At 35.9% G+C, this 13,604-nt stretch overlaps 1 protein-coding gene across 2 annotated transcripts in view; it reads right to left on the bottom strand.

Annotated features, from left to right (window-relative positions):
* KCNK2 (potassium two pore domain channel subfamily K member 2) overlaps positions 1 to 13,604 on the bottom strand; it is a 142,803-nt gene that overhangs the window by 94,912 nt on the left and 34,287 nt on the right. For both annotated transcript variants that reach the window (XM_040263174.1, XM_040263172.1), the window contains exon 3: positions 3,382 to 3,499. In XM_040263174.1, the coding sequence (XP_040119108.1) occupies positions 3,382 to 3,499 (118 nt within the window). The remainder of the gene's footprint in view (positions 1 to 3,381; positions 3,500 to 13,604) is intronic.

Raw genomic sequence — 13,604 nt, 5'->3', positions numbered from 1 at the left:
CTCAACAATAGTTCCTGAATAGATCGTATTCTCGGTTACCTCTAATCTTTCCCACATGGACCCCTGATGCCTACAAAGCTCTCCTTTTATTAATGCCTTTAATTACCTGAAGTGAAGTTTTAGTTATTCAGTTGTGTCCAACTCTTTGTGACCCCATGGACTGTAGCCTGCCAGGCTCCTTCCTCTGTCCCTGGAATTCTCCAAGCAAGAATACTGGTGGGTTGCCATTTCTTTTCCCAAAGAATCTTCCCAGTATATTTGCATTAAATGCTCTTAAGCCATAGCACCTGGCAGGCTACATGGTAAATGACAATTTGCCTACTGATCTCCCTGACTGGTCTGTGTGCCACTTGGTCCCAAATAATTTACCTATCTTTACAGTGGCAGACAAATCATGTTTTATTATTTACTGAATAAATAAATGAACAAAAATGTTAGTAACCTGTTTAAGGAATTAAGAATTTAGTGTAATAAGTTATCAATTTAATGTTATGTAATTTCCAACAAGCTGTATTTCACCTCATTTAGAATCTACATCTGTTTTTTAATTCCAAAAATAATTATTAAGTATCCACTATGTGTCTGCCTGGAGAATCCCAGGGACAGGGGGAGCCTGGTGGGCTGCCGTCTATGAGGTCGCACAGAGTTGGACACACCTGAAGCGACTTAGCAGCAGCAGCAGCAGCCACTATGTGTCAGGCACTGGGGGATACAGAAAAGACTCAAATACACAAAAATCCCAGAACGTGCATCTTACTAGATAACCTAAGCAATGGAGAACAGTATTTACTCTGAATTAGTTGGAATCCAGAGAGTATTTCTGGGCCGAAGGTTTCTCTATACAGGGATGCTGGCACTGAGATGATGCTGGCTTGGGCCAAAAATGGTGGCAGTTTGAATGGGGAGCAGTAGTTAAGTTCTAGACCTCCTTTAAAGGCAGAGCCAGCAGGATTGACTGATGAACTGGGAGTAAGGAATGAGAGAAAAAGAACAGTCAACAATGTACATTAGTCTGTGCCACTGTGAAATGGAATTTGTGAAAGGTTTGGAAGGGCATGGTTTTGGAAAGAGCATGTAGATATATGAAGAGGTTAAACTAGACCTTAAATGTTAACATTCTATTTTGTATAACTGAACTTCTCTTGGGCATATTTGTAATGAATAGTAAGGGTCACTTTGACATCTTAGATAAATTGTCTACACTGAGCAGAAAAATCAGGGACAGTGTCAGCCAATGCAGCTCCATGAAACACTGCCCATACCAGGCACCCTACAAGAAGCCACTGAAACGGATTCTCCCAGACTGTCTTAAGTTTATTGTTTAAACAACTAATGCAATGCAGCTTAATGCTAGAGGTTACAATTTCCTCAATTTCTAAAAACCACTTCAAAGGTCAGACAATGATTATCATTAGCAATATTAATAATTACACTGAATTTTATTAAATAATGACTTGGATGTCAAATGGAGACTTATGAAAAAGGCCAAACAGTTACCTTGCCCTAGACATAGAACTACTCTAAGGTCAGAGGAGACTGCCTTGACCTTAGAGTAGAAGACCATGGAGTAAATGTCAGTGGCCTAGAACGACTTAATCATCCTAAGATTAAAGCCGGAGGTAGAACAGTAAGAGATGTGGGCTGTCAGGGAGCTACCTAAACAACCTAAATAATCAGCTACTGTGCTTAATGGCTATAATTTGGGGTAAGGCTGGTAATAATGGTTTATTTTTTTTCATGTGTTGAAGTATATGTCTGCAAAACTTACTGAATTTGGGATTCAAAAAATGAGACTGTTTATAAACATAGGATGCAACAGTAAGTCTGTATAATGACTAAGTCTCTTGGGGAATAATTTAGTGGTGGTCACGATGAGCTATAACGTGGACTTTTTGAGTTTTCACTGGGCAGAAACAAACCATTCTCACTCTGTCTGTGAGCTTTTTTTTTTTCCTTCCAGACTCTAAGTAGTTTACCCAATAAACAGTTATTTCCATAGTAGAAATGGCCAAGCCGTCTAAGCTCCACGGTTAACCTATTATTATGGCTAGAAATCAAGGTTGCCATTCTTCCAGATTTTCACAGCCACACAACTTTTGACCTAGCTGATGGAAATGCAGGAGTAAACATAGTTCTTTGACCTCTTAACGAAGGCAAACATCAACATGCTAAGGGATTTATTTCACTGGTAAGTGATTCAGCACAAAAAGGCATTACAGTAGATCCACATAATGACAGGACACGACAAATTCTTCTCAAAGGAAAATTTAAGCAAGAGTTCATCCATAAACTGTCCATGCTCTCTTATTCAGGACTTTGATAGAAGTGCTCATTTGAAAACTGTAGGCATTTCATAATCTACCAATGACAAACAATAAAATTAAAGCCTTTAGAAAATTAATTCGTGTGCCCAAATCAGAGGTCAGGCTCATGAGAGGAAATCTCATCACAAGCATATGTGCAAGAGAATTCCTTTTGCACACATATTTTCTACATAACTGTGATGGGTCCATTTTCTTCCCTTTGTTGAAAATTATTCTTTAAACCTACCTCCTTCCATGAAATAAGATAGCCGTAACCCCTCCCAATTCTCAGAGCATGGCAAGCATAGTTTTCACTATGGGGTCTGCATTTATATCCTCGGAATATTTCTTGGGCACTGAAGAATAACAGAAGAAAAGTTGCCTACATGTACCCATTCTGCTGCCTAGGGCGTGCTGAGTGGATGCAGTCAGTCCCAAAAAAGAGACCATGTTCCACTTTCAAACACTATGACATTCAACGTGATGAAAAGATAAAAGGCTTCAAGTTTCATTCTTTCTGTAATCCTCATATTTCACTGTTAATTTTTTACAGATTTGTGTTACTGGAAAAACATAATGCATAAAAAGGTCTGAAGCAATCATAATAGACAACCACATAAGAACAGAACAATCTGCTAAAAAGTAGAATTAAATTTTATAAGTTGAAGAAAGTGATATCCAATAAGAACTTCATGAAAAGAATGTCAAAACTGTACTCAAATCATTTCTTTCTGTACTAAAGAATCAAAGATGCAGGAAAATTTTAAACTACTTATCCCCTCTACCAAAACCATCATTTCAAGCCATTTCTTGATGTTCTTGTCCATTAGTCAAAGGACTCAACTGAACTGCTCCCGAGTTTTGGGTGGATTTTAAACAACTCAGTATTCTGAATCAGTAGTTCATTTTCATCATTCCTTTGTTAAAACTTTTAAACTCTCTTTTCAAAATCAATTTACTAGACTCTAGTTTTCTACCTTGAGAAGACCATTTTGACCAACCGTAAAAAAATTCAAACAAATGAATTTTAACTCACAAGCTGTACCAAAATTAAACAACAAAATAAGTTGTCTCCTACCTATGGTTGTAATAACAGTGCCAGCAAAGAAGAAGGAACTTCCCAAATCCCAGTGACTGATTTGATTGGAGGTGTTTCCTAAAGGTATAATCCCTGCATTTATTGCTGCCACTATTTGCTGCAAGTTTAAAAAGAAATTTATCAGTACACATGAATCATATGGCGGCATCAAACAGCATATATTCCCCGCCCCCAGACAACCAATTAGTCAAAAAGCATCAATTCTAAGGTCTACTCTTCCATTTAAAGTATACACTATAGATTAAAACTTTACACTAAATAATTTAATACATTAAATTATAAGAAAAGTATATTTGATATCAAGAGAATGGATCTGCATAAAGTTTGTCATATAGTGTTATGATATGTATTCATAATATCATCCAGTACCATTAGCAATTTATTTGAATTAACAACTAAATATAGCAATAATTTTAATAAGTACCACCGAGTTAAAAATATCAGATTGCCAACTACAATTTAAGTAGTACATAATAGTTTCATCAAAAAAAAAAAAACAAGTTTTTCCAAAATGCTAGTCATTTTGAATGGTAAATATAAGTATCCAATCCTGGATTGTGTACAACAGTATAGAGTATAAAATCAGTTGTTGTCATTCAATCGCTAAGTTGTGTCCGACACTGCGACCTCAGGGACTACAGTGTGCCAGGCTTCCCTGTCCTGCACCACCTCCTGGAGTTTGCTCAAACTCATGATAAAATCAGTAAGGTCCAACAATACAGGTTAAGATGACAAGGAACAGGCAATTGCCCTTCACCATCAAGCTTCAATCAATCCACTGATATCAAGATTCATAGAATCCCTACAGATTTTTATAAATTCTATGACAGTGTACATCACCGATGACTTGTAAATGACAGTCAACAATATTCATATAAGAACACTAGACTCTAGATGCTACCTTGAGTAGTAATACTGGGAGACAGACAGAAAGATGATATTATCATCCCTTCTCAATCAGAAGGAAATGGCAATCCACTCCAGGACTATTGCCTGGAAAATCCCATGGCCAGAGGAGCCTGGTAAGCTACAGTCCATGGGGTCACAAAGAGTCGGACAGGACTGAGCGACTTCACTTTCACTTTCACTTTCACTTTCTCAATCACCAGATATTAGGGAGGGAAGATGGAGCTCCAGAAACACAAACACAGAAGAGAATAAGGAGAAAATGTATAGTGAGAGAGATACATATAGATTATGGCAAAAGACGTTTCTGTTGGAAATATAGTTTTTAAATATTTATCACGTAATTCCAGATTTTAAAATTGGAAGGAACTTCATTTGATAGGCAAGGAAATTAAAGACCTAGAGAGGTAAAGTGACTAAGTCATACAGTTTATTTGCAAATGGACAAAAGCTACACTGGGAAAACGGATGTACTACCCAAAGAACTTATTGTCAAATGTAAAAGAGCAGGTAATCTCGAGCTGAAATGCAATATAAAATTTCATTTGTCTGACTTGTCTTAATCTACAGGTTGAAACTTCAATGGTTAATTGAATTGTAAGCTTTTATTTACTTTAACAACAGTATATATTCATTGTTTAAAAAGTTTAGGGAAATACAGAAAGGAATAAAGAAGATAATACAAATTATTCACAATTCCAGAATTGAGAGACAACAACAGTTAATGTATTAAGGTGTCTACTCCAGGCATTCTGTTATACATTTTACATAGCCAGACTTATGCACTATATGAAATATATTCTCTATTTTTATTTAATATTATTCTACATGTGGTTTTCCTTGCAATTACCACATTTACTTAATCACTGCCATATAAGTAGACATACATGCTGTTCTAAAATTTGTCTTATTATAAAAACTGCTGTTATGAACATATTTGTGTATAAATATTTTTTCATTTCTGAATATTTTTTGTGGAAGAGATTACTAGAAATAAATTTGCCACATTGAAGATTATGAATATTTTAAAGCACTTGATATATAATAGCAAGTAGCTATCCAAGAAGGCAGTTACAATTTATAATTGCCCCCACAGCAATTTACAAATGCAATTTACCTCTAATATTAATAATCTATCTTAACCAAACTGATAGGAATAGTTTACATTTATATGTCCTTTATTGTGAGCAAAGTTGAGTGCTAATGTTTCCTTTGCTGCTGCTGCTAAGTCGCTTCAGTTGTGTCCGACTCTGTGCGACCCCATAGATGGCAGCCCACCAGGCTCCCCGGTCCCTGGGATTCTCCAGGCAAGAACACTGGAGTGGGTTGCCATGTCCTTCTCCAATGCATGAAAGTGAAAAGTGAAAGTGAAGTCGCTCAGTCATGTCCGACTCTTCAAGACCCCATGGACTGCAGCCCCCCAGTACTGGAGTGGGTTGCCATTGCCTGTTTCCTTTAACATATACTAAATGCACATGAATATATATATGTACACATATATGCATAGCACACAATGAAGCTAGTTTTGAGATCACTGATTTTGTTTATCTGACTCTCTACTATAAATATAATATCAGATAAACAGGTCTCCTTAAAAATACTGAAAAATATTTTTTGCAGCTACTAACCTATTATTCTCACATAAACTTTAGAATTATTTGGTTAAATTTTATAGAAATTTTCATTTTCACTGGTTTAAAATATTTTTGCTGTTTAGATATATGTGTAATCTATAAATTAAGGAAAATGAATACCACTAGGATAGTGAAACTTCCCATCAAATAACATGCTGTGAATCTTCAATTACTGGATCTTCTTTAATATTCTGAAATAGAGCATTTTTTATTATACTTCACATAGACCTGTAAGGCTATTTTTAGATATTTTACTTTTTTTATATTTTAAATTACAATTGGTTATTGCTATTGTACACACAAATATGGGTGTCCCAGGTGGTTCAATGGTAAAGAAACTGCCTCCCAATGCAAGAGACATGGGTTCAATCCCTTTGTCGGGAAGATCTTCGGAGAAGGACATGGCCACCCACTCCAGTATTCTTGCCTGGGGAATCCCAGGGACAGAGGGGCCTGGTGGGCTACTGTCATAGGGCCACAAAGAGTGGAACAACCTGAGTGACTGAGCACGCACACAAACACAAATATATATTTCCCTTCTCTGAGCCAGCAACTCTCAACTTTTTATCTCCAAAACAGTTTACAGTCTCAAAAAATATTGCAGACATCCAAGAACATCGGAATGTGAGTTACAGCTATTGATACTTGCAGTTTTGGTTGGATTTCTAACTTTCAAATGTTTTGATTAATTCACAGAAAAATAACAATAAATGTTAACACATTTTTATGAAAAAGAATTATGTTTTCCAAAACAAAGATTTAGTGAAAAGACAGACATTGTTTTAGGATTTTATAAATCTCTGAAATGCCAGGCTTAATATAAAACAGTCATACTCTAATATATGCTTCTGCATCCAATCTGGAAAACAATATGGCAATTCCTCAAAAAATTAAAAACAGAACTACCATACAGTCCAGCAGTTCTACTTCTTGGTATTTATTCAAAAAACATGAAAACCACTAATTCAAAAAGATACATGGATTTCTGTGTTCTATTCAACATTATTTACAATAGTCAAGATATAAGATATGGAAGCAACCTAAGGGCCCACCAATAGACAAATGGATACATGTGCAATGGAATATTACTCAGCCATAAAAAGAGTGAAATCTTGCCATGAATGGACCTAGAGGGTATTATGCTAAGTGAAATTAGTCAGAAAGAAAGAAAAATACCATATGATTTCACTTATATATGAAATCTAAAAAATAAACAAAGCAAAACATAATCAAAAGCATAGATACAAAGGACAAACTAGAGGTTGTTAGAGGGGGAAGGGCAGGGAGCTGAGTGAAATAAATGAAGGGAACTAAGAGTACAAACTTCCTTATAAAATAAATAAGTCACCAGGGTGTAATATATAACAAAAACTTCCTTATAAAATAAATGTCACAAGGATGTAATATATAGCAAAAGGAATATAGTCAGTAATACTTTAATAATTTTGTATAGAACAGGAGGTTACTAGATTTATCAGGATGATTATTCTGTAATATATTTAAATGTTGAATCATTTGATTTACAACTGAAACGAATATTATATGTTAACTGTACTTTAATTAAAAAGTATATATATCAACATATTCATTTATTCAAAAATATTTACCAATTGTTTATGGTGCTAGGCAATGGGGAGACAACAGAGAAGTAAAAACATGGGTGATATAATTGAGAAAAGATAAGACATGTCTGTAGATTCCACTTAATTAAGTAAAATTAATTATTTTATTCCCTAGAAGCCAGCTAAGTCCTCCAACAACTGACAATATAACATCCATAGGCAGCATCATCATTTTAGTTCATTCTTTTGCTTGTCGATGACAAGGTTCGCAGCATTACCCAGACAATTGGATAAGCTCCACAAATTATTTAAATCCAAAAGAAGCACATGTAGATTTAGAGACAGTAATGTCTGGCAACATGTGGGTTGTAAATAGTTATCACAGAGCTGTGATTATTGCAACAGAGGCTTTAGAGAGAACCAGGAACATGTCAAATCACTGTGAGAATGAGTCTACCATGAGGTCCTTTCTCTGAAATATTCTTATAAATTCATTTTATCTCTTTGTACAAGGTCCCTTGATCAACATCCAAAGGATATCAGATGCCCTTGGCAAGGGCACTGACCCAGACCTAAGAGACTCTGTAATTTCCATGTCAGCTCGGGCCATCGGAGCACTTAACAAGTGCCTTCCTAAGAAGCGTTCCTGTATGTGCCATACTATGTGATGAAAGCAACAATCACCTCATGTACAATAAAGACTCACTTTTCCACTAAAGACAACTCTTGTGAACAACCATATTGACAATTTAGAATAAGCTGTATTTTTTAGGTCAGGGTAAAGGAAATGTAGGATCCTCTGCATTTAATCCTAACATATTATTACCTGAAGTATTGATTAAGAGAGGACTTCCAAACATAAAACCTACAATAGAAATAGTATAAAATAATTTTCAATGGATTCATACTCAATTTTGCTTTTCAGCTCATCTATAATCATAGAGTGTGCATTAAGGAAAGGCAGTTGCATTAAATATATCTATATACATATATATAGATATAGATATACCCACAAAGTACAAATCTAACAAAGTAAATATATACGTATAGTGAAAAAAAAGGAAATGAAAGGCAGTTGCATACATGATTCTATTCAAGAATAGGAACTTAAACTTAAGAAACAGAGCTCTGAGAGGCTTATACTCCTAGAGTTGATAAAGGTAATTGCTCTTAAAAATAATTATTAAAAAAATCTTGGTTTCCATGACAATAGTGGCTTTAGAATCAAAGTTCACTGAGTTCTAATGGGAATTTGTGCATTTTTGAATTGTACTGTTTATGTCTCAATGTCATTGGCATTTTGGAACTGTATCGAGCTTTAACACCAAACCACACTAAGACACACTTATTTGTAAGAGACTAGTATAGGCTTGGAACTCAAGGCAATCAATGACAAACATGAAAATGTTCCTGGGAGTCCAATGCCTAGGAATAATTTTCACATGTGTATTACAGTACTTGACTAGCTTTAGGGAATAGCTTATTAGAAAGTAAGCAACCCCAGGGAAGGCCTGAAGAACACACTGTTTTCAGAGCAGGTTATACTGTGAATCTTAAAATACAATTTCTGATCTCACGTTTTTCCCTCCTTTGCTCAGATGCTCAGATGTTCGTGTTTACCAGAACAATACAGATTGTCCTGAAAGCCTACTACAGATTCCTCTCCTGTTAATATTAGAATCAAGATGTCACTAAAATATGCTGTTACACCTATAATCCTAAAAGTAGGGTCACGCTAGTAAGAATTTCAAACTGCAGGGACAAGGCAGCGGTATCTAATTGGGCTACAATGATGTACAGGGCTTCCCCAGGGCCTCGCCAGTAAAGAACCGGCACTGCAGGACATGCAGACTCAGCCCCTGGGTTGGGAAGATCCCCTAGAGGAGGGCATGGCAACCCACTCCAGTATTCTTGCCTGGAAAATTCCACAAACAGAGGAGCCTGACAGGCTGCAGTCTATAGAGTTACAGAGTCAGACGTGACTGAAGCAACAGAGCACCCATGCACAATGACGTACAGGTAACCGGTTCAGTGACAGCTTCTTTTAACTGGATATTTAAGACTGATCTCACATTTTCTCCTCTGAAAAAGGACATTATTTCTACTAAACTGATCTCATAGCTAAATCCAACTAGACTTATACTGACATCTGTATAATTACAAAGTTCCACAAAGAGGAACAAATATTCTCTTGCCAAATTTCTGTAAGATACAATTTTATACCTTTTTGGTCATTATATCCTTGTAGGGGAACTAATTTCATCCTGAGGAGGCTCTTCTTTGGGAAAGAAGTCAAATCACACATCTGACCATTTCACACAGGTCTGACCACTTCAACCATGTAAACAAGACTATTTTGAAAGACTTGAAGATGCATAACGAGGAAAGCAAAATAATTATGTTCTCATTGCCAAATGACTTTGTGGGAAGATATCATGTAGGTATCATTGCTATTTATTGTTTTGCTACAAAAAACAATCATCATCCATCAATAATATGCAGCAATGCTTGAGAACTTTTGCCAAAGGATAAAGGATCCTTATGCTTATCCTTAACCTTCTGGCTATGTACCAATATACCGTGATTACCTAATATCAGATGATGTGAGCTGCTTTGGAACCAGAAAGTGAAAGTGAAAGTCGCTCAGTCGTGTCCAATTCTTTGCCACCCCATGGACTATACAGTCCATAGAATTCTCCAGCAAGAATACTGGAGTGGGTAGCCTTTCCCTTCTGCAGGGGATCTTCCCAACTCAGGGATCAAACCCAGGGATTAAATCTCCCACATTGCAGGCAGATTCTTTACCAGCTGAGCCACAAGGGAAGCCCAAGAATACTGGAGTGGGCAGCCTATCCCTACTCCAGAGGATCTTCTCGACCCAGAAATTAAACTGGGGTCTCCTGCATTGCAGGTGGATTCTTTATCAACTGAGCTATCAGAGAAGCCCCAGATAGAACCAGAGAGTATCTCAAAATGGCCTTTACTCTTACAGACTCAGCATTCAGATGCAACACTGGGAGATCCTAGGTAACCTCAATTGGCATTTTTTAATCAATGAATAATAACATTTGTTTATCCATTTCCTAGGTGCTTTTTGGAAAATCTTTATTAGCCATACACTTCTGTCTTAAATGTTATTTATAGACAACTGTTGCATAAGAAGCTTCTATTCTAATGTCAGTGATAGGTTGTAGTCTTAATCACTAGGGCTGCTTCCCAGGCCATTCTACAAACGAAATCAGGTTCAGCCAAGAAGTAACATTCTAGGGTTTCATTACAAGTTTACATACAAAGGCAACCCATGATATCCTTTGTACCACTGGAAAAATCCCCAGAAACCAAACTCATCTTCTTCAACTTGGGTTCTTTCTTGGTCTTCTGGAAAGTTAAACAGTGCCACAGGCTTCCTTGCATGAGATATTTCTGTCAGAATGTCAATTGAGATAGTTGACAATCCAACAAGGAATCAAACAACTTTCTGAAAACCATAAAGTATCAGCACACAGCTCCACAAAAACATTCCAGCAGTAGCTCTCAGCTAATGATGATACTGATTGAACTATGCCAAATGGCCAATATCCAAGCACTTTTTGATCTATCACATGACAATTTCATAATAGCATACAACAGAATGGTATATATATTTTCACTAAGAGTTTATAACATGATAAATTTCATTGAGCTTAACACTTGTGTTGAGTGTTTAGTTGCTAAGTCATGTCCAACGGTTTGCCACTCTTTGGACTGTAGCTCCCCAGACTCCTCTGTCTATGGGATTTCCCAGGCAAGAACACTGGAGTGGGTTGTCATTTCCTTCTCCAGGGGATCATCCTGACCCAGGGATCAAACTCACATCTCCTGAGTCTCTTGCACTGGAGGCGGATTTTTTACCCACTGAGCAATCATACTGCAGAATTAAAGCTAACTCTAATAAGCAGGAAACTATTAACAGCAAATTAATCTAGTATGGTCTTGCATACAGTCCTACTGTGAAGGATATGTATGTGTTAGCTTAAGAAGAATTCTATATAGTTGAGAATGCTATTCTGAGAAAATATGGACTAACCATTGCATCCTTATTGGAAATTCACGTTATGTCCAACTTTTGCACACATCTCAGAAATCAGGTGATATTATCTACTATTTAAGATGATAACATTTGCTATCAGTAAATGTGTATATTCATCTTTTGATCAAATAGTTCATACTACTGTACATTCTAACCTCCGGTTTGATAAATGAACCTGAAACACATTATGTAACTTATTTCCTAACAAAAATCAGTCAAGATAAGAAAAATTCTATAGTTACATAAAGATGACATTTTTTTCTTTTTTTTTTCCTGTCTAGGAAAATTAGAGGCACCTACATAAATTCAAAAAAGAAAGATACATCCCAAAATTATATATCTCAATTAAATGAACTGTTTTAAGTATTGGCAAAGGTCAGATTTCTAAATCTAACATCAATATTTTTATTTTCTTTATTTTTTTGAAGATATATTTCTGATTTTATATGCAGAAAAAAGATGGAGTAGAACATTTGCATATTTCATACAGAACACAGGTGATTATATAATTCTATATTTAGAGTCTGGTAAAGGAGGAAGTTTTCAAGGCCTCCCCAGAGTATATCTTTTAAGTCAGAAAGGTAATATGCACTAATGTTTTTAATCTCTTGTCTTTGTTGGACACAATTTGAGTCAAAACACATTTCCTATTATCTTAAAAAGGCTTTCAAAGCCCTTAGAATGTGTTTCCACACAACGCATAACCTAAAGTTTAACTACACATTAATTAGAAACTTCTTGTAAAGAAGAGTCCTTTCTGTAAAAAATGCAAAAAGCTTAATTCTTAATGCTTAGAAAGGATAGTATTACCTACAGAAAGCAATTTCCACATACCAGATTTTAGAAGGCACCTCTAAAAGTAAACATCTTGCTTACCTTCCCAAGACTTTCTTTCTATTTAAGGATTATGCCATTGCATGTCAAAGCTATTTTTATACAGACTAATGAAGTGTACAGCTTTTTTCTCGTTCTTTTGTAAGTGTAAATTTATTTCCTATTAGTAGAAACAAAAGCTTAAAGTTCAAAGTAGGAAACAGCAGAAAGCTGGAGGTGGATGTTATCAGCAGGGCCAGAAGCAAGAGGCACATTACAGGGTATGAGGGTCACCTTCCCTGTTTTATCCACTCTGGAAGCTGTTTTTAAATCATACAAGTTATAGATATACATACATGTGTATATATACAATATTGAACATTCGGAAAAATAAGAATTAAAATGTTTACTCACTGTCCCTGAAAATGTTTTTTTTTACAACATGCATATATTCAATTTTTGGTTTTAATAGTTGTCATAATTAATGTGCTTTCAAGTTTTCATCTAGTATAAGCATGTTCCAAGGCATTTTGAAGTCATCAAAATCTAACTGACTAGCTACATACTACTCTTCTATCATTAAATAAATTTGTATAACAGAATCCAAGTTCAGGTGATCATTTGAAAGATGATTATAGAGATGATACATCAGACAAAGATCAAGCTGGAAACACTGAAATTCTGTTATTCTTTTAATCCTGCATGAAATAACACTGTGATGTAGAAACAATAAAACATGGCCAGGATCTGAGTCCTTGTAACTCTCAAAGAGCCAGAAAAAATACATGTACAATCAAGCAGACAAACCTGCATTTCCCAAGCTGTGCATTTTTCCATGAACTTTCCCACATTCCATATTATGGTCCATTAATATTAATCTCTGTCTATCTGTCCCTTTCCACCTCATCTCAGCATAAATCGGTGGCAGGGGGGTGGGGAGGAGGTTAATGGAAGAAAAGGAAAATTTGGAGAGAGGAGACAGAGCAAGAAGTCAGAAAGAAACAAAAGAACAAGTAGAAAAGAAAAAGATAAAGGCTGTTTAGTTAACAAAAAGACAGGTCTAGAAGAATAAGATAGGAACTTAATACAAGTTATCATCACACTCTGTCTAGGAAGTTCTTTTGAAAGAGGTTATCCTTAAAATAGGATTTGGGTAGGTGGAAGAGTGAGATCAAGGAGACAGCACTAGGCAATATTTTTACACCAGTTTGCCCAAGG

Source organism: Oryx dammah, unplaced genomic scaffold, assembly GCF_014754425.2.
Source record: "Oryx dammah isolate SB20612 unplaced genomic scaffold, SCBI_Odam_1.1 HiC_scaffold_21, whole genome shotgun sequence".
In the NCBI taxonomy this organism is placed as follows: Eukaryota; Metazoa; Chordata; class Mammalia; order Artiodactyla; family Bovidae; genus Oryx; species Oryx dammah.
Note: the sequence above shows the minus strand (reverse complement) of the source record. Positions and strands in the feature narration are given on the sequence as shown.